The 19,699-nt window shown below is 45.7% G+C and overlaps 2 protein-coding genes and 2 non-coding genes across 5 annotated transcripts; 1 reads left to right on the forward strand and 3 right to left on the reverse strand.

Annotated features, from left to right (window-relative positions):
* Position 1: 1 nt before the first annotated feature.
* Positions 2–11,580, forward strand: ubap2a (ubiquitin associated protein 2a). Of its 2 annotated transcripts, XM_086198756.1 has the most exons (27): positions 3–155; positions 2,141–2,278; positions 3,156–3,233; positions 3,455–3,565; positions 4,165–4,327; positions 4,466–4,546; positions 4,627–4,690; positions 4,813–4,910; positions 5,072–5,130; positions 5,225–5,295; positions 5,487–5,670; positions 5,754–6,024; positions 6,121–6,422; positions 6,550–6,782; positions 6,913–7,195; positions 7,529–7,568; positions 7,666–7,840; positions 8,240–8,285; positions 8,491–8,806; positions 8,947–9,038; positions 9,262–9,312; positions 9,416–9,509; positions 9,586–10,002; positions 10,113–10,217; positions 10,290–10,357; positions 10,452–10,643; positions 10,796–11,579. In XM_086198756.1, exons 2-27 carry the CDS (start codon positions 2,183–2,185, stop codon positions 10,889–10,891), a joined length of 3,786 nt encoding a protein of 1,261 aa, XP_086054882.1. In that variant the 5' UTR covers positions 3–155; positions 2,141–2,182; the 3' UTR covers positions 10,892–11,579. The 2 variants fall into 2 exon arrangements, with proteins under 2 accessions (XP_086054881.1, XP_086054882.1); XM_086198755.1 differs by having other exon boundaries at positions 2–155; positions 10,113–10,357; positions 10,796–11,580.
* Positions 11,581–12,243: 663 nt separating this feature from the next.
* Positions 12,244–19,378, reverse strand: nop56 (NOP56 ribonucleoprotein homolog). The gene is made up of 12 exons (XM_086198757.1): positions 19,265–19,378; positions 18,524–18,613; positions 18,327–18,441; positions 17,631–17,795; positions 17,247–17,445; positions 15,962–16,149; positions 15,514–15,665; positions 15,228–15,328; positions 14,401–14,549; positions 14,064–14,185; positions 13,703–13,822; positions 12,244–12,758 (listed from the first exon to the last, which is right to left on the reverse strand). Exons 1-12 carry the CDS (start codon positions 19,265–19,267, stop codon positions 12,441–12,443), a joined length of 1,722 nt encoding a protein of 573 aa, XP_086054883.1. The 5' UTR covers positions 19,268–19,378; the 3' UTR covers positions 12,244–12,440.
* LOC147267725 (small nucleolar RNA SNORD57) lies at positions 13,904–13,970 on the reverse strand. The gene has a single exon (XR_015112337.1). It is a non-coding gene; the product is annotated as a small nucleolar RNA SNORD57 (small nucleolar RNA).
* On the reverse strand, positions 15,743–15,862 carry LOC147267726 (small nucleolar RNA SNORA26). Its single transcript, XR_015112338.1, has one exon. It is a non-coding gene; the product is annotated as a small nucleolar RNA SNORA26 (small nucleolar RNA).
* Positions 19,379–19,699: the final 321 nt, after the last annotated feature.

Genomic DNA, 19,699 nt, shown 5'->3' on the forward strand with positions numbered 1-19,699 from the left:
GTGTGTGTGTGTGTGTGTGTGTGTGTGTGTGTGTTTGTGTTTGCGAGGGTGAGCGTTGAACATCCAGTGTTGTGACCGGAGAGGAGCATCCACCGCGGTGTCGTAAATCACGTGACCACCTTGTCTGCTGCTGGCTGAGTGAAGCGTGTTAGCAGGTAATAAAAACACCAAATTTCTTGTCTTTTTCAAGTACACTTTCAATTTTTCAGCGAGCCTAGGCCGTGTTATCAGACGCTCTTCGCCAAAGTAGTTGCTGTATCGCTTTGTTGTTTTCCTTACGCGGAGCCGTCAGTGGTGTCTTTGCCAATTTTTCTGTTGTCTTGTTTCCCGGCGAGCAATGTCGGGATGGGGATTGTGCTCCGGTGCGAGCGAGGCCCTTCTCTTTTGATTTACAACAGCTTTGATTCTCGCTGCTTAGCCTTTCGTTGAGACGTCGAGGGCAAAAATGGTGTGATAGTCGCTGTCGTTAGATAACTGCTCAGCTCCATAAATACGTACAAGTCATCAGTGAGCTAGTTAACTTGGACCAGATTTAGGTAGCATCGGTTGCTAACATTAGCTTCAACCCGATGGCATCGTCTTTCAGAGGCTAGTGTCAGCGTAAGCGTTTGAGGTGGCTCGCTGAAGTTCATGCTAGCGTGGACAAAGGAGTTCCTATTACCAACAGCACAAAACATGTCAGTGATTTGTCGGGAATGGCATAGCCAGAATTTAATCTATTTCATTAATAATCACTTACACAGCCTTACGAATTACGTAGGCAACTGACTGGTTAGCACTGGCTCTCAACATCACTCCGCTTGCCGTCCTAACGTACAGGAGAGCTAAAGGCTAATTTGAATGTATGGATTTAATCTGATAACAGAGGTAAACGTGTGTTGAGACATGAACTGTACATGCAACTTCATTGGATTTTGACTTGACATTTCCTCAATAAATGGAAAAATGAATCTTTTGGATGATTTGTTATTGTGCACAGACCCGTCGGAATTCATGCGTGTGGTGTGCAAACATAAAATTTGTGATATGCAAGTTGCAATTGTTTCCCCTGAGGGATTTTTATACAAATATATTTATTTAAAAAAGCCTTAGTGGTCGCCACAAAGACAATTTTACAGAAGTCACATTTGAAGCATTTCCTTTGGCATTAGCTTTGTTCAGTCTGGCAGCCAATGGCGGGGCTACGTCTGGCTACGTCACTCGGGTAATGTAAACTGGATTGCCATTGTTCTCAGACATAAAAACAAATGGGTCAGTGGGGATATCTGGAGTTATCATTCTAGCTGCAGACAACCTTGTCAAATTGTGCTGCACAGTTTGCATTACGTGGCGTTTATGCATGATCAAATATTGAATGATGTACGCGTTTGTGCATTTTTAAGTGAACTAAAGCCCAGTGTGTACGTTGATGCAGTTTTTAAAAGTGATTCATATTTCGTACTGAAGAAGAACTGACTGCATGTAACTTCTTCTATTTTGCCAATTTATAGAACTGAATCATCAAATACGTGGAACAATTAAGCACTAACCAGATTTGTGAGTTTCAATTTATGTGATGTGGCGTGCATTGCTTGTGTTAACTATCTAGCCACAAGAGATGATGAAGAGTCAAGGTGTGCAGTGTTGTTCTACACCCCCCCCCCCCCACACACACACACACACACACACACACACATTCTCTCTCTGTGGTTACTCCATGTAAGTGGACACTGGGTCGTTCTCCCTCCTCGACCTAGATTTTAAGGAAAGGAAAAGCTGTTGCGTCACTAGCCCAACTGTGTGTCTTATGGCCTCCATAAGGCTGGTGCTCATGATTGTGCACTCAGGCTACTCTCATGACACATATTCCTTGTATTAAACATGAACTACCTTCACTGCGCTCATAGAAGGTGAAGCGCAAATGGCTTTGCTGTTGCAGAATGTGTTTTGGAACATATTTTGGGATTTAAAACCCACTAATCTCTATAAACAAATTCTGCATTCATACGTAGAAGAAACCAGATTAAACTATGAACTAAATGGGAAGTTTTGCAAGCCTTGCAATGTTGGCGGTTGCTCTAAGGAGCTACTCATGGTCAACATATCCTCAGACTTAGGAACTGCTGGTTGAGTTTTTCAATATGTCTTCTTTCTTTTGCAGATTTTTCTATTTTGTACATACAGAGTTTTGTATATACTGTATATGATGAGCTCGCTGGGCAGCGACAAGGCCCGGGGCCCTCGAGAAAAAGCGCTGCCTGCTGCCACTCCTGCATCACAACCACAGAAACAGATACAGGTGAGCCCCCACACCCCCACAAATATGAAAAGGTGTAATGAGAGCGTGCAGGACCTGTACATCTCACAACCCCAGGAGGTGAAACGCAGGTGACTTGATTACTGACAAAATCTCATTGCGTACTTAAGAATGGAAAGAAAGCTCTATTGTCCATCCATCCTGAAAAGGATTTTTGGTCTGGATTTGAACACACACACACACACACACACTTGATTATTAAAAAATAGTAAAAAGTAAAAATATCACTCAACATTCCTAAATATTATCTGTCAATTCTGATGATTAAAAGTTTGCATTTTTTTTTGTCATTAACTGTTCACTACCTTGTAATTATCACAATTGAAATGACAAAGCCTCTTTTAAAGTCTCAATTTTTCTCTTAAAATAATTAATGCAGGTAGTAATCACTAGTTGCAGTTTTTTCACTATTCCTTTTATTTATATCTATTGTGTTTTTTTCACTATTATTAACCATTGTGGACAACAATAGAGTAGAAGGATTTGTTAGTTAATTCAAGTATTATTTTATGGGTGTCTGTGCTTGTTTACCTCTTACTTTGCAGTGGGTGTACATTTAACTCATTTTCACCATCCTATCGTGCTCACTAGAACAGTTCTTACACCTACTGGAATGCCTACACGCTCTACCGTAAACCCTTGCATACATGGACAACAAAACACTGTGGGGGTTTTTCAAAGTGGAGGCTGCTCGACCTTAGTTATTCAGTAAAGTGTTCCACTGCTGTAGTTTTAACTTCTTTTTTTTTAAATGCTAAGTATCTAGCTCCCAAGTTTTATAAATAATCTCCATCTTATTTTTTTTTTTCCTTCTCTCAAACCAAAGTTTGAGTTATTTTTGTTGTTGTCTTGGTCACAGGCTACTGCTGAGCAAATCAGGCTCGCCCAGATGATCTATGACAAGAATGATGCTGACTTCGAGGACAAAGTGAATCAGGTGAGTAAGGTTTATGACGTTATTTCTGTTGAGTTTATCAGCCACGCTCATCTGTAACTGGACAAACAGAAATCTCAACAGTCATAGAAGATCTAGCCTAAGAAAATTTCAGATTTGATTTGATGAATGAAGCTCAGTGGCTCTGTGCTGTGGTGCAACGGTATTGTTGCAAGTTGCTCCGCCTTTGCACGTGTTTGTAATGTGCTTGTTGCTTTCCCCAGCTGATGGAGGTGACCGGCAAGAACCAGGACGAATGTATGGTAGCGCTTCATGACTGCAACGAGGATGTTAGCAGAGCCATCAACTTCCTCTTGGAGAGCACCTCAGACATGGTACAGAGCGCTCGGCATGTTGAGTGGGATGAGTTTTCCACTGTAGAATAACTGAATCGAGCTGTTGGACGAGGTGGTATTTTGCTGGGGTGGGGGGTGAGTTGTTTGCCCTACCAGCCCGACATGGCATTTGACTTGTTCTGAGCAAATCCTTATTAGCCTATTGGTATTAGAAGAGATGGTGCAGAGAGGCTACAGGGCAGACAGCCAGTCAGCAACACATGTTGTTTTTGTTTCATGGAACTCCAAAAATAGCAAATGGTTGGTCCTCCCCTTTATGAAGACATCTCTACTGTCATGGCCATAATAGCATGGCTCTGCTCAATCTGCTCTCCATGATCAAAGTGTCATAAACTAATTGTCACTGGGGTATTTTTATTATGCTGCAGTGGTGATGAGACTTGGTGTAGACCAACTATATAACTAAAGTAATATGGAAATGTACATATATAGAAAATTCTAGTTCATGCCCTGTCAGCGACTTGATGTTGGCTTGTAGCAACCTTGAGCTTCATGGCTTGTGCCTTTATTTCATTGCCATGTGTCATATTTAATTTATTCTTTCCCCCCTTGTGCTGCTGTTCCTGATTTGTGTTCAGACCTCTTGGGAGACTGTGGGAAAAAAGAAGCCACTTGTGAAGGACGGTCCATCAGAAAGCAAGGAGAACAAGGAGAACCGGGAGAAGAAAGGAGAGAGGGAGGCTAGCAAGGGTCGCGCCGCTGCCAACCGCAAGGGTAAAGGGGCCAGCCGCAGCCGACATGGTATGGACTCTAGACGGATCCTATACCTTAATCTAATCATGTTCAGAGTCATTTTTCTCTTACTTTTCAGTAACATTTTTGATCACATCATTCTATCACTAATGAAGCTTTTAATATTCTATGTTTGTACATACACAGTGCATACAGAGGAGAACGGGGTGGAGGTGACGCCAGTGGAAAGAGGTTCTGAGCGAGGTCGGAGGGGAAAAGGTGGCAGAGGTGAGCAAATGCACATCAAACAATTGAGTTCCAACACCTGATTGTTGGATACTATTGATTTTTGTGTGACTTTAACGCAGGATCTGGAGGTCGTGGCAGAGGTAGAGCACCAGCGGGAACCAGGTTCTCAGCCCAGGGCATGGGGTACGGCAACACCAAGACACAACCTCTCCCCCACTCACCACCTAATTATTCTCTCCTTTTATTCTTCAGTATGATGACTAGATATTTCTCTTCTTCATCTCTAACGCAAATGCCCTCCTCAGGACCTTTAACCCTGCGGACTACACCTCGGAGGCTGGGACAGGGACCACACAGACCGAGGCTTGGGACACGGTGGCCAACAACAATACAGATGGGACAGGTGAGCTGTGGGGAGCAGAGTCTTGACCTTGTGATAGCAGCTTGGTTTGCCTGCCAGCGCAGCAAAATTCTGCGCAGCCCATATTGGATGCACATCCCCAGTCATGTTTACCCAATTACTCTGCCTTGTTATTGTCTGACTCATTATTTGTTACCGTCTAGTTGCCTGGAGGAATACCTTGGAAGACTGGGCAGCTGAGGACTGGAATGAGGATGTTAGTGTGAGTTGACACAAAGACTATAGAGAATTCTGAATGTCACAGGAAAAGGTTTTGGTCTGCACTAAAAACTGCGTTGTCCCTTGTGGTCCTGCAGCTCTCTGAGACAAAAGTTTTCACCTCCTCATGTGCACCTGCTGCTGAGAACCACATCACACCTGGGCAAAGGTAGGTAACCCACATACAGGACAATTCATTTGTCAGTGAGTATGAAGTAGTTTCAAATTTTTTGCCAGAATGTTTTCATAGATATAAATGTATGAACTAAATTTTTATTGGCTATAAAGAATATTGGTACTACATGACTGATACCTTTTTAAATTGTTTTCCCGTTAACTTTTCTACCTTTTGTTTCTTAGTCTGGACCTTGCCTCTCTGCTGCAGAAGCCTGTGGTTGGAGGAAGAGAAGCACCTTCCCCCTCCTCCTCTCAGAGTCTGGTCTTCACAAACTCACACCATCACCAGCTGCCGCCACAGCAACAGCAGCAGCCACCACCTAGCCGCAATACGACCGGCGGCACAAGCTACGCACATGCTGCTCTGGTAAAACACAAATGCTATGTTCCTTTATCTTTCACACATAACAGATCTGAGTCCAAGACTGATGGTTACTCCTCCTCTGCCAGTCGTCCGTTCTGGGAGCTGGTTTTGGAGACCTGGGCCAAGCTAAGAGGACTCCACCCAGTGCTGGAGCTCAGATACTGGAACAACTGAAGGGTCCTGGCTTGGGTCCGCTGCCCTCATCCCAAGCTGCTCCTCCTGCCAGCACCCAAGGAAGCAACACCTCCATTGGCCGATTGCCAGGCCTGGGAGCACCTGCCCCGCTGCCCTCTTCCTCTAGCTGGGACATGAAGGCTTCCGAAGCCACCACCACCACACTGCCCTCCCAGTTCAGCCGTAAGTTAAACCAGTCACTGTGCAGTAAGGAAAAATCTGGTTATAATCCCGTTTGTGTGTTTACAGCTTTTGAAATCCTGTCGTGTGTCTCTCCAGGTGAGTTTGGCCTTCAGCCTGAGCCTTCTCTTGTGCTGAGCCAGCTGGTTCAGAGGCACACCAGCCCCTCCTTGCCTCTGCCACGTCAGCCCAGTCCTCCATCACAACAACAAGCACCCCCTTCTTCTGCCTCGCCTGCTCCCCAGCATGTGAGCACGCCAGCACAGTCAGGCACTGCGATGGCTGCTGGTGCTAAACCTCCTGCCCCTGGTGCAGGGCTGGACCCTCAGGGCGGCGGTACGCCACAGCAGCAGCGGGCACATCTTAAAGGCCAGAAACGAAGAATACCTCCAACTTCAAAGGTAGGAAATTGTCTGAAACCACTGACATTCATCCTTATGTTCAAGGCAAAGTTTTTCGTAAACTATTCTTTATATGACTGTAACTTTATTGCACTTTGACATCAAAAAGTTCTCTCTCTTGCGACAGATCCCCTCCACTGCGGTAGAGATGCCAGGCTCAGCTGACGTCCCTGGTCTAAACCTTCAATTTGGAGCGCTAGATTTTGGCTCGGAGTCTGCATTACCAGAGTTTGGTGTTGTGGACAAATGTGTCAGTGCAGCGTCCAGGGAGCCCACGGCGGCCGCGGCCTCGGCCCCAGCACCATCTGCACCCGGAGCAGGGACACAGAGCCAGACAAGCCTGTACTCCAAACCACTCAGGTACCTTACCTGCTGAGTAGCTACATCTCCATAGACACTAGGGGACTTGTATTCCAACAGTCTAAATAAAATATATTACCTTCATTTGTGCTTAAATATACTTATACTTCACTCTTTTGTTCTTTCTTAGCGAGTCACTGGGCAGCCCTCTCTCTGTCGCCCTCCCCCTGCCCCTCTCTTCATCTGAGCCAGTATATCACTCTTCCTCAGTGGCGCTTCCCAGTCTCACCCCCTCGTCATTAGGGACTGCCAGCTCCACCAACCCCCCCTCGTCCTCTCTGACCACATCCGCCACCTCTTCCTCTGTACCCTCCTCTCACTTCTCCACAGTAGGTGGAAGTTACGAAGCAACCATGCCCCCTCACACACGGCTGGCCTTCTCCCAGAGCAAAGACTCCTCGGGGCCAGTCATGGTGAGTAGTTCATGTAGGCTCCTTTTTTACTTTGTGTTGATGCAAAAACGTATCAATTTAAAAATGCCCTGAGCTAAATCCCATTTCTGCATGACACTGAAAATTAGCCAACTACTTGTTCACATCTTGTGACAATTTGCTCCAAGCTGCATGTCATGAGAAGTCAGGTTGTTGTTACAATTTAGATTTAGATTTCTTTTTTGAGTCAGTTATTCACATCTATGCTGAATGAAAGGTTTGTCTTGTTCATAATGTGTGTGTTTCGTACAGCTGAAGCTTTTGTCTTCACATGTTATCAGTTGTGATCACTCATATTTGCTTTCTTATCACCAGAACGGTCTAAATGGAATACTGACCTCTGCTGCTTTAGATAGTAAGTTGCTGGCTTCAGATTGATTTGTTCTGTTATTGGTAACACCTCTATTTATTATGGTACACATGTGTAAAGACTTGTGTTCCACTCCTCTCAGCTTCATCAGCATCCTCCACACCAAAGCCTGATTCACCGTCTCTGAACATCAACACCAACGGTGCTCCAGCCCCCTCCTCTCACTTATCCTCCAGCCTGCCTGCACAGAACTCTGCCACGCTATCCAGCCTGGCACAGGACATGCCCTCAGCCAGCCAGCTCAACTCACTCAACAGGTGGGACATGACACAACAGACCAGGAAGTAGCTCTTACTTGTAAAAAATTAATCATCCTTTGTGATCTTGTTAGAAAGAAGCAGGTGCGTTAACACATTTTATCACTTGACAAAAGCTTGCAAGCTGAAATGTTGAATTTGTGGTCTGGCTTCTGCTTCCTGATCGAGAACATTGAATAAATCGTCAAGAAATTCAACATTTTTAACCACCCATCAAGTTGTCTGTGAAAACATTTGTTTTTTGAGGTCTGTCACTCTGAAAAATACAATTGTATAAGATTAAGATATAGATCATAGCACCTTACTGGTTGTCAAGTCTCTGGTGGGTGCATGTAACTTCTGGTTTTCATCTTATACACAAACTACTTTTTGAGCATGTAGCATGTCTTTCTTCTGCAGCCATGCCAGCAGTCATTCCTCAGCTTTGGGCTCCAGCTCTCTCACTGTAAGTATATTCAAGCTGCTACCAGCATGATGTCAGATACACTCTGTTTGCTTATTTTCAGCCTGGTAGAAAATCAACTTCTAAAACATTGGCATACACTTTTTCATGGGCTACTGACATTCGTCCATTCTAAGTGATAGGTTTCTATCTTAATGGTTAACAAATGCGTGAAACGCATCTCCCCTCACTGTCCATCCTTCCTCAGTACACCAGTGTTGATAACGGCAGCGTGAGCTCTCTGGCTCCCTCGTCTGGCTCCTACACGTCATCACAGCCCTCAGCCTCAGCACTCCACTCAACCCACAACAGCAGCAACAGTAGCAGCATCAGCCACCTGGCCAGCATGTCCAACATGGCCAACAACATGAGCAGCACAGTTGGCGGTATCGCTGGCACCAGCGGACTTCACTCTGCTGCCACGGCCGTCACCAGCACAGTGCTGGGACTTGGCTCCAATGGAGCTACTGCCACGTCCAACCTCTCTGCTCCTCGGACCACACCCCTCCTCTCCTCCTCAACTGGTACACACAATTCAGACTGAGAGGGTTCATGTTCGATGGGTTTCCACTGACACTCCCTCTAGAAGGAATGTTGAATGGCTGTTGACTGTCACCTGTAGATAAAGCATTTGTGTAAATGTTGGTTGTTATTGTGTTGGCAGGTAAAGCTCCTCCTAACCTGTCCCAAGGAGTGCCTCCTCTACTGCCCAACCAGTATATCATGGGACCAGGAGGGCTGCTACCAGCATACCCAGTAAGTAGTCTGTCAGGAGTTAGCACAGTAATGTAGTTTGGCGTTTCCCGGCACTTCAGTTCAGACGTAGTAGTGTTGGTAATCAACATTAATCTACAACTACTCTGACATTCACGATCACCTTTTGTACAAGAAAGGATGAAGATAGTCTTCTTTTTACGAGATGTAATGTCTGTTTGTGTTGTTTGTGTAACTCACCTCACGTTTACTTGCGGTTTCACAGCAGATCTATGGCTACGAGGACCTCCATATGCTCCAGTCCAGACTGCCAATGGTGAGACCAACACCACACAGCTCTTGACTCAGAAAACCCCAGTCTTGAAGTATTTATGAGGGGCTTGTTAGGAAACTTTTCCTGATGTTTTTTGTCCCTTCAGCCCTCTTTGCAGGACTACTATGGAATCACATTCCCCGGCCCCACAGCGACTCTCTCTGGCAGAGACGGGAGCCTCGCCAACAACCCCTACTCAGGTAAAACTCCACCTGCCGACTGGTTGTAACTCAAATCCTCCAGCTTCTGGTCTCACTTAACATGCCCTTTTTCCAGGTGAAGTCACAAAGTTTGGCAGGAATGACTCCACCTCTCCGGCTCCGCCCACAAGCCTGGCGGCCCAGCAACCCCCACAGGGCCAGAGCCAAGGTCAGAACCAGGCCCAGCCTCAGCCTCCGCAGGCCCAGCCTCAGCCCCAGGGCCAGCCCCAGCACCACAACAGTCAGCAGGCCTTTCTGCCTCCAGGCTACAGCTACACAGGCCTGCCTTACTACGCTGGAGTGCATGGTGCTGTACCCAGTGCTGCTGCATTCCAGTATGGCCCCACTATGTTTGTTCCCCCCGGGGGCCCAGGACCAGCCTCAGCCAAGCAGCACAGCATGGGCCTCGGCCTGGGCAACCCATCAGCTAGTCCCTTCCAGCAGCAGACGCAGCAGCAGCCCAGCGGTTACAGCCAGCACACCTTCAGCTCAGGTCAGTGGAATCCACAGCCACCCTGGTAATGTTAACTGCAGACGGGAAGGATTTTATTGCATAGGAAAAAGTTTGTATTGTTTAAATTCCAAAGTTGCCATCCTGTCCAGGGTATGAGGAGCTGACTGCTGGCCCGGCAGGAGTGGACTACAGTAAAGGCTACAACTCCTCCTCTCAGGCACAAGCCAAATCTGCTGCTACAGGGCCGGGGAAGGGTACGCGCAACAATCGATTCACTGCGTCATTACTGTTTGATCATCTTTTAAAAATGTTTCTCTTTCTTCCAGGCGTCTCAGTGACATCCAGCAACTCGGGTGTGCCAGACATCAGTGGAAGTGTTTACAATAAAACCCAGGTGAGCCTCAGACACCTCCGCCCACCCACCCAGCCATCCGGTGGTCTTGCTGAAACTAATGAGTCCAATGTGCTTTGCCTCCACTTTCTTATAGTCTTTTGATAAGCAGGGTTTCCACACTGGGACCCCCCCTCCCTTCAGTCTGCCATCTGCGCTGGGGGGTCCAGGGCCTCTGAACCCTGGAGCAGCTCCTGGAGGTTATGCACCGGCCCCCTTCCTCCACATCCTGCCTCACCAGCAACCACACTCACAGCTGCTGCACCACCATCTCGCTCAGGACGGACAGGTAACACTGGAAGACAGACCGATGAAGTCATAGGTTTTAATCATCAGAGAGACGCAAGGATTTTAGTTTATATCTGTCAGTCTCAACATTGTCTGATTAATTCTTCAGCAGTTAATTTGATGTTGATCAGTTGGCTGTCCCTCTGTGTTCAGGGTGGTCCCAATCAGCGCGGACAGTCAAGCAGCCTGCAGCAGAAGAGCCAAGTCAACAAGTCGAGCTACGCCAGCTCCCCCTACTGGGCCAACTGAGGAGGCTACAACTACAACGCGTGTGTGCTGACATGGACCAACACCAACACACAGCATCACGCTCGTGCATCTGACTGGCAAAGCTATGGAGGGACAAACCATTTTATAACACAAGCTAAACACACACTACCACCCCTCCCCTTTGCTCTGTATATCCCCTTTTCAAATTTATGGCTGTTGTATGTAAAATATATTTATGTATGTATTTATACAGTATATATGTATTGGTAGGATATGAAATGTGCTTTTCTGCATTTTGTTTTTATTTTGAAGGGCATTTTATTTAAAAAAAAATGTGGAAAGATGAGAATGCTAATCCATGGAGATGAAGTTGGTGAATATACTTGAACACAAGCATCTTGTGATGTGGATTTCTTTTGTATGCATACATGAACTGAGAATGATGTACATAAATTCTACACATCATTTTCATGGCAAAGGCCTTTTTTATTTTAGAAGGACTGTTTTTGTAATTCTGGTCTCCCGCATCTGTGAATCCTTCTATTGAGGGTAACTTGAGTTGATAGCTTGAGTTTTTCTTTTTGCCCAGTTTCCCTCTGTCTGTCTCTCATTCCTCAACTCTTACTAGTGGGCTGGTGTTGCCAGCCAGGCCTTGATGTCATTTTAACATTGGTTTAGTCCTTATTGTCCAAATTAAAAGTTATGAACAGTTTGCGTGGGTCTTGCAGTGTGTTTATGATCAGTTTTTTTTTAGAGCTTTCAACATGCTTAGTCTGATCGGTGCCATTGGCAGGCTAAACTAAATCATTTACCACATTGGTGACTGCCTGCTGCTCCTGACAGTCCTGCCACTCCACAGCCAGCCTTGCTTAGTAACAGGACAGTAAATGAACCTCTGAACGCTGGCTCCTAACCTCAGAGCAGCTTCCTACTTATGGACCATCGTTGACGTTTGCTTGACCCTCATGTTGACTTAAAACTTTAGGGTAAGGCCAATAACGTTTTGAACACTGACTAAAAGTTATCCGATATTTGGTTTGAAAAATAACTGCTGCTTCCTTTGCTTCCAATTAGTTTCTTCAGTTGCTTCTATCATTAGTGATTTGAAATCAGTCATGTTGAAAATATCGTTTTAAAATTGACCGGTGATTTCTATTTGACTCGTTCTAATTTGGCATCTCAATTCCCAGAAATGCACTGGCCAAGTTTGCAAGTTTCAACTGGATATTCTGACCTAATTTTTTTTATAAACATCTCAGTAATGAGAAGGTGACTCCCAATCTATACCAAATAAAAACACCACTAACGTCACTGTTTGAGTGATGTGCACTAAGTATTAGACCTTTGAACTCCAGTAAAAAAAAAAAAAAAGACTAAGTGCTTCACTAAACTACAAAAAAAGTGTAAGACATTTATTTACATACGTACAAGAATTTTTTTTCGGAATAAAAGGCACAGTTACAAGCTTTTTGTTTGACCTGCTTCCAAGTACAGACTGCACAACATAAAGCTGCTTACAAACTAGAATAAAATGAGAAAAAAAACAAAAACTGTACAGAAAAAATGAGCCAGTCTTTGATCACATTACTCAGTCTACATTTTTCTTTTTCTTCTTTCTCTTCTCAGACACAGGCACTTCTGGGGTCTCGCCCACCACCTCTGTGTCCATGCTCTCAGCCTTTCGTTTCTTCTTCTTCTTGGCTGGCGTTTCAGTGTCCTCCGCTACAGCGGCAGCTTCCTCTGTCGGCCCCTCGGCTTCTTCTACCTTTTGCTTCTTCTTCTTCTTCTTGGCAGGAGTTTCCACTGCTCCGTTCTCTGCAGCTGGGGTCTCATCCTCCTGGACCTCCATCTCTTCAGCTGCTTTCTTTTTTTTCTTTTTCACCACGGGTGTGTCTCCGTTCTCCACCTTCAATAAGATGGAGGAGTTACTGGTCACATCCATTTTGAATTTTCAGACATTGTAGCATCATAACATTCAGGAATCTGCTTGAATGCGGACATTCCTAGTCAGCCTACATGCACTACAGCAGCATATAGCAGGTTGTTTTTTTTAAAGATAGCAGAAATCATTTTCGTAAGGCTGTGTACTGGTAGGAGTCTGGTAATAATGATAGGCCTCATAATACAGGGCACCACGAAATACTGCAATACAATAATCAAACGTTTCGGTAGTGGTTTGAGTATAATTGTAACACACCAGCCATTTGGGGTTGGGGCCAGTTTAATAAGTCAAGATTCAGCCATGGTTGGCACTATTCAGTTGGGCTGGTCATCAGGCAATATTGCTCTGCCTGTTGGAGTTAACAGCTAGGATCATCTAGGAGTTACGAGTTGAGACAGCAAAATGAACCACTGCCATGAATCTATACATGCAAACTAGTGATAGAAATCCATACAGATGAACAACCAATTTTGCCGTTTGAGTTCCACCTTTTTTCTCACAATCCTGCAACTGAGACATGTCAGTCTATTTGCTCCGATTGATTACTATGGCCATGGTGACTGCAGACTCAGACTATAGATCCTCTTCAAACATGGACGTCAATGCAGTCCATACTGATAAATAGGCAGAATTGTTCTTTTCAACGTTGCACCACGAGCAGACAAAAACGCCACTTGCTAGTCATTATCTAAACTTCTAAATGCCTGTCAAGCAATCAGCTGTACTTCAGGTTTAATGCAAGCGTCAGCGGTGTCTGACCCACTTCAGTGATCAAGTCCACTGTGTGGGACCAGCCAATGGTTCGGGGTCAGGCTGATATGGCATGTAGTACACTGAGACAAGACCACAAGTTGGGGTCAAACCTCAAATCAAAACATGCGCTGTCAGCAAACAGAATCCAGACTTGCCTCGGCTTCACCGTTGGCATCACCATTTTCTTGGAGTTCTTGCAACTTCTTCTCACGCTTCTTGCGTTTCTTTTCCTTTTTCTCCAGTTTGCGCTTGATCTCCGCTGTCACATCAGTGGCCTGAGACAAGAAGGGAAAATGACGGATGCGTCATTACATTCACAATGAAACCATCCGGATGTTCTGAGGAGGACAGGTGCTGCATCAGGCTCATTAAATCAGGTTTTGCCCTCAGTGAACTCAGGGGAGAAACGTCTCATCATTCACAGCTTTTAATGCATCGTAGGAGCGTTACAAAAAACCAAAGAAAAACAGTAACTAATACACTGGCTGTTAAGTTCCGGCTCGAATCGGTGCTCACCTCTTTCACTGCCTCCTTCATGACATCCACATTTTTCCGGGGCAAATCTCCAGTCTCGTAGAAAGACAAGCGCTCCTCCACCTGCTCTCGTAGTTTGTCACCAAACACGCTCGTGGGAATTTCTAACGGCAAACGACAACATCAATCAAAGCCGGCAGAAACCTTCTGTAAGATCAAGTGTCGCAGCAGCGACTTTGCTCAGGATACAGCTTATCAACATCAACCCGAGGGATGCATACTGTTGACGAAAAATATGAGCATCACTGCAAATCACGCCACACAAATGGACAGCAAGACTAACAATGATCCGACACGGCGGTTTCTAGAAAGGCCTCACCTGAGAAACAGTCGATGCGAGAGGCGATGGTGCACTTGTTGGCCAAATATCTGGAGATGCGGCCCTTGTTCTTGGCAGCAGCTCGTCCAATGAAGGTTGAGTGGAAGATCAGTCCATACTTGGGGGTGTTGCCGCGTGTTTTTAGAGCTCTGTGAGAGAATGCAGCTGCTTTCACATTCAGGAGGAAAGTTGCGGGACAGCCCTTTTACTAAACAGGCAGCATGGAACACAACTGAGAAATCAGGTCCAACACTCCTGCCTTTATCTGATTGTTGCAAGTTGGTTCAACAGGGACACAGCAGATCAATGAAAAAAGTTGCCATTGGTAGCCAGCTTGTTTTTTTTTTTTAAGGTTACATAAATACTTCTGAAAAAGCAACCACAACAGATTCAGAAGTGAAATTAAAAGCCAAGACGTCAATTAAAATGACATCAGTGGGCTCAGCCTTCTCTGCAGCAGGTTGAGCTTTTGGAACACTGCGCACGCAATGAGTCCAGATAAGGTTTGCGCCTCTCCAGCAAGCACCAGTCATAAATTTAGATCCAACACTCATAATTCCCTTGATGTTTTGTAATGTTCAAGGTGCCCACTAAAAAGACAGGTAAGGACACTTGGGTTCTTTCATATTTATGAGTGCCAGCTAGCACTTCCAGTTCTCTACCTCAGTGCTGCGAGTGGCTGCTCAGACTTTGGGGGGTGTGTGGGAGAGCGGGATCACACCAGAGAAGACAGGTGCATCTTCTCCAGTCACCCTGCTCTGCTCCTGCCCAGCCCTGCCATCACTGCAGCCACTTCAGTCCCCAGCAGGGAAGGGGTGCCCCAGTACCTGAACAGGGCCTTTTCAGCTCCTAGGATTTGGACGGTGGAGGCTGGGTACTTGGCCAGGTTGGTCAGACTGCCGGCATGGGAGATCAGACGTGCACCCACCTAAAGGAAGAGGCAATAGCATTGAGTCCGATGCCATCGGACAGCTCATCTTAAGAGTTCTTACAACACAGGTTTGACCATCAGCACCATGTGAGTTTCTCAGCACACAGCTTCAGGGGATTGACAGATTTTGGTAAACATCATTGGTCCAGCAAAAGACATGAAAATGAGATTGAAGTTCTCACCACTTCTCCGATTAAAGCGGCCAGGTTTGGAGCAACTTGACTCATCTTGGAGCGCAGATACTCCTGAAGCTCCAGCCGGTAGGCTGCCAGTGACACCACACGGTTGGAGAAGCGCTCTATGTTGATCAGGTCGATGGGAGAGATGTCCATACCTGTGGAAGACAAACATGGTGTCAGGCTTTTAACAGTTCTGTGTCCTAAAGAGACGCGCCATCTCCTTAAAACATAGGGTTGTTTCTCCCGACAGGATCCGCAGCGAGGGGGTGTGCCTTCACTACAGGTTTATGAGAGTGTTACTTTACCCCCCTGTGTTAGGCACCAAGGACAATCATCAGTCCAGGGTGGGCAAAAAAGGGGCACCATGTCATTTGAAACAGCTCAATTTTGAATCTACAAACTCCATGGTCTCTCCAAGAGCATTCTACACAGCATTAGTTCAGATGCTGACCCATGGAGGAGCGCGAGGCCTCAAGGATAGCCTGAGCCTTGGCGTTGTCCATCACCACCTCCTCCAGGCCCCCCAGGCTCTCCTCTGACAGCTCCTTCCTGTTACCGATGAGCTGAGCCAGGCGGCAGTACATGGAGTTTTCCGACACGATCTTGATCAGCTCTGGAAAGTGGTACCCGTACCATTCACTGAGGAGAGATGAGAAGCAAGATCGGTTCAGTTCTCACTCCCAACATGGCAGAGAAGAGAGAAAAGGGGCTGCAGTAGTTCTTCAGTTCAACTCTCCACTTTATATCATGAGTCGTTATTATATGGCCTGACTGGGACAGGATTTTGAGTCTAATACGGGTATTTGAGTGCGGAAAAGAAAGACAAAGACATAATGGGGCAGTGCATTTTTTTGCTGGACTAAAAAGAGACCCTGTCTATACTCATTGTGCACCAATTCTGTACTGATATGGCCATGTACAGGTGAAAGGCTAGATTACTTAAATACTGAACACTGTCATACATCACCATTTCAACAAAGGCCGAAATAAATTAGTAAAATAACTAAGGTGGAGGCACTGGAGCGCTCTCTGCTGGACCACCATATTACACCGTTCGAGAGTCACCATAGCGATGGTTCTTTTTGTTTAGTTTCGGGGGTTCTTTGTGCTGTAAAAAAAAAAAGTATAACGGCTCTTATCTGAAAACATAGGCAGAGATGATATATCAGTGAAAAGCTCATGTATTTGACCACCAATATATCGATGGACCTCATGATTTCGTACACTATGAGCATGCACATCATGCGGTTAATATTCCTGTAAAATGACACGACTGCGCCCCCTTGGACCACAAACAAATGAGCCCACTCGGACATCACCCAAAGGTTAAATACCACATGCTGAGATACACATTGGACTTTTTTCTGGAGCTTAGGCAGCCCAAGACAACACTTAAGATGCAACGGAGCACCATCGGGGAACAGGGTAGCAAAAAAGCAAAACCAAATCCACTACATGCTTGGTGAGTGAATTTAGTGGCTGTCTCACCCAACACTATGGCCTAACCAGACAACAGCTGGTGGGGGGTGTGTGTTGGGAGAGGTTTATGTACCTCCCCTTTCTATACAGACAGCTCTCTATGGTTCACCATCTGTGGTAAGCATGAGGAGGACACTTCAAACCTTAATGAGGTGTCAAGAGCACAGCAACACACATGCAGCCCCAATAACTTTGCAGTCGTAAAGTGGCACAAACCAATGACAAATCCATGAATAATTCCAGTAAAGGGATCCTACCGGACACGCATGGAGAAAGTATTGATGTCTTTGTCGAGCTGATCCAGCAGAGCGATTGACTGGATGATCATGTTGTCGGCCCTGTTGACGTTAAACTTGACTTTGGCTCTTGAGTAACTGTGACCCAGACCCAGCTGTGCCTTGGAGGCTGCCTGGGCCGTCAGACCCTTCACCAGCGAGTGAAAGTGCAGACGTACACCTGGAGGGGGGAAGGAAGAAAAGGAAATGGAAAGGGTTGGGTGATGTCAGAGCAGAGCAGTGGTAAAGCAGCAGGTGAGCAGCTGCTGTTCAGATTTTCAGTATGAACCTTCATGGGTTTCAGGATCACAAGAGCACATCACAACAGTGTCCCTCAGACGTCTTCTGGAGAAATCGTTTCCATACCTCTGGTGATCTCTGCCACCACGCCCCCCGTCTGGATGGAAATGTTGAATTCTTCTTGCAACGCAGCTCCAATTTTGGCATCTGAAACCCCCAAAACAGCTTTCTTCTTGGTAGAGAGAGGAAGGTTTGTCTCAAGGAACAACTTCAGGTCGGCATGAACCACACCTGCAAGTTGAGGAGACAACTCAGCTTTCTGCCAACATTTGACTGAAAAGTATCTCCTGCAGCAAAGATGGTTGTTGAATTTGGACCTTTGACATTCAGTTGGTAACAAAAACCAAAAAAACAACAACAAACAAATACAAAACAAAAGAGATCCCAGCTTTAAATCTGCCAGACATATTTGAGACCCAGCGAATTTCAGTCTAGATACAACTCTCCACTCAACTGCATTAATAAGGATGCCCACTAGATGTCGCCACATGGCATTTCCAGGACAGCAGTCTGGTCATGTGGCCATCTCCAAACCCCCAACAGGGAGGACTTCAGTCTTTAGATAGTTCTTTGCAAAAAAGCATAACCACCATTTGTACATTTTTTTTCAGTTTCTCTGTCAACAAATCAAAACAACGTATCCTCAGATGTTCAGGTTTGATATTAAGGTTGTCAGCACAGTGACTAAGTGGATTGACAGATTATGGAACATCATTACACCTGAGGGGGGTTTATGGATGCTTCAGTAGGAAAACTACTTGCCTTCGGAGATGGCGTTGATGTTCTCCAGGGCAGCCTGGGCAGACTTGAAGGGGAAGAAGGCAGCCAGGCTCACCATGCTGTTGAACTTCCCGATGCTCAGCACGCTTGCCTCAACCTGAGGAACACGTACACGCTGATATGAATTTAAGGATCCACGAAGATACTCGAGCAGAGAGCACAAAGAAGAGGAGGCCCACCTGAGGAAGCAGCATGCCGATCTCCTCCACCTCTTTGATGGCGAACAGCGCGTATCCGGACGCGTGCTCGAACAACACGTGCAACAGCACCTACCGAAAACGAGCCCATTACATTGATGTAAGACATCCGGTCACATTAATATTGAAAAATTATTTTACAAAAAACTATGTAAAAATATAAGTATTTGAATGCTAACAGTTCTGGTAACAACCGGCAACGTCTAAGTCTGGAGTTTTGCAAATCATGGGTGACGACAAATTGCGTTTAAATCAGACATGCCTAGTACAACTTGTTATTAGCGGTTATCATTAAGAAGAAAAAAAGTTACCACCGCCATCACGTAAACGTCCAAAACACGTGGTCATGATGTACCCACGTGTTGACGTGGGCCCGTGAGGACGTGAAGCTAACATATGCTAACTTAGCCAGTAATAGTACTGCAAACTGAAGAACAGCCATTAACGCAAAATAAAATGCGGATGTTTCGCAACAATGATATACAAAAAGGTGCACAGCTCCCATTAAAAGAAAGAAATGAACGAGTTTGACTTAAATGCGCAAACTCCGGCAAGTGTTAGCCACACGGGCGGCTAACTGCCCGACTCATGCAGGGCCTTGAACTAAATAGGAAATACAAACTTAAAAATGCTTTTACTACATATTTAGCATCGTCAATCTAAATTAAGCGTATATCGACTGTCCCAATTAATCTGCTCCCACACCTGCACCTCATGTCTTACCATGATTTGTGAATCTCTGCACAGACACGCCGAGCGTGTCTGCTCCTTGCTTCACTTCGGTGGAAAGACAGGACGAGTGGAAATAACCCTCCGCCGAACTGCCGCAAGCCAAATACCGCGATACCACCCACCCACGAACCTATCGCGAGATTTATAAAAGAGGCACACGCATCTGGGTACGCTATCTAGTGGATACTGTGTGGACAGCATTTGAGGGCAGTTTTCACTTTGTGTGCTTGTGAGGTGTTATGAAGACTAGACGAGGTCCTCCAACAGGAGCCAACGCCGCGCACAGATTTTTTCATGGCGATATGACGTCATCATATAGATTACACAGAAGGACGTGTTCTATATATTCAACGGCGTTTTAAAATTAGTCCTTCCAGTTTGTCGACCTCTTCCTTTCAGCACATTACATTTGTTTATATACCATCC

This window comes from Aulostomus chinensis, chromosome 3 (assembly GCF_037954235.1).
Source record: "Aulostomus chinensis isolate RoL2024-O1b breed Wild chromosome 3, RoL_Achi_v1.0, whole genome shotgun sequence".
In the NCBI taxonomy this organism is placed as follows: Eukaryota; Metazoa; Chordata; class Actinopteri; order Syngnathiformes; family Aulostomidae; genus Aulostomus; species Aulostomus chinensis.

Excerpts from the sequence above, each read along its gene's own strand:
- ubap2a (XM_086198755.1), top strand. The coding sequence starts at position 2,183 with ATGATGAGCTCGCTGGGCAGCGACAAGGCCCGGGGCCCTCGAGAAAAA. Across the intron at positions 4,328-4,465 it reads GGCCAGCCGCAGCCGACATG|TGCATACAGAGGAGAACGGG; the intron begins GTATGGACTCTA and ends GTACATACACAG. Across the intron at positions 4,911-5,071 it reads CAACAATACAGATGGGACAG|TTGCCTGGAGGAATACCTTG; the intron begins GTGAGCTGTGGG and ends GTTACCGTCTAG.
- nop56 (XM_086198757.1), bottom strand. Across the intron at positions 17,796-18,326 it reads CATCAACGCCATCTCCGAAG|GTGTGGTTCATGCCGACCTG; the intron begins GCAAGTAGTTTT and ends CTCAACTTGCAG. Across the intron at positions 14,550-15,227 it reads GCTGAAAAGGCCCTGTTCAG|AGCTCTAAAAACACGCGGCA; the intron begins GTACTGGGGCAC and ends ATTCTCTCACAG.